General features: G+C 34.9%; 1 protein-coding gene across 1 annotated transcript in view; it reads left to right on the top strand.

The window, feature by feature from the left end:
- The window catches only part of LOC119589325 (protein kinase C-like), a 47,848-nt gene that overhangs the window by 20,344 nt on the left and 26,823 nt on the right, over positions 1–681 (top strand). The window contains exon 2 of the mRNA XM_037937946.1: positions 162–327. Within this exon, the coding sequence (XP_037793874.1) occupies positions 162–327 (166 nt within the window). The remainder of the gene's footprint in view (positions 1–161; positions 328–681) is intronic.

Genomic DNA, 681 nt, shown 5'->3' on the forward strand with positions numbered 1-681 from the left:
ATATTTATTATGATACCTTAAAAAGTTTTGAATTTATTCTAATTATATTGATACTTATAATTCTGTCTTCTTTTAAGCTTCCCTTTTTGACTTTATACACACCTGGTGATGTATGGTTCATGTTCTGGGCATTTCTTCAGTATTATTTCTTTTGGTTACAGGTGGACTTAGAACCTCAGGGGAAGCTACATGTGGTGATTGAACTAAAATGGGCACCACCAGAAGATGGAGGCGTCCGCCCACGAGAATTCAGGGAACGGCAGGGCTTCAACCGGCGACGAGGTGCCATGAGGAGGCGGGTTCATCAGGTATGTGGCCCTAAAGAAGGTTTTGGAGTCTTTTTTTTACTGTAGGGTCTGCTGACAAGGGGGGCTGAAAAGGACATTAAAGGTTATGGATACAGTGCAGTTTTTAATTGAAATGCTTTTATACAAATATTTTTATTTGTATATGTGTATTCTTATGTATTCTGGAAAGATCCAAGTTTAGGATTTGTGACCTAAATTTGTTCAAGAAAATAATATTGTACAGGAATATGGGTTATATTTGCATAACTTTAGACAAATTTAAAAGCTATAAAAGGTTATTTGCGTGCATTACTAAAAGTTGATTGCACTGATTTTATTTGAAAAGTTGAGTGCAAAGTATGAACATCTTGTTAATTCATATTATAATACTATA

This window comes from Penaeus monodon, chromosome 25, assembly GCF_015228065.2.
Source record: "Penaeus monodon isolate SGIC_2016 chromosome 25, NSTDA_Pmon_1, whole genome shotgun sequence".
NCBI classification, from domain to species: Eukaryota; Metazoa; Arthropoda; class Malacostraca; order Decapoda; family Penaeidae; genus Penaeus; species Penaeus monodon.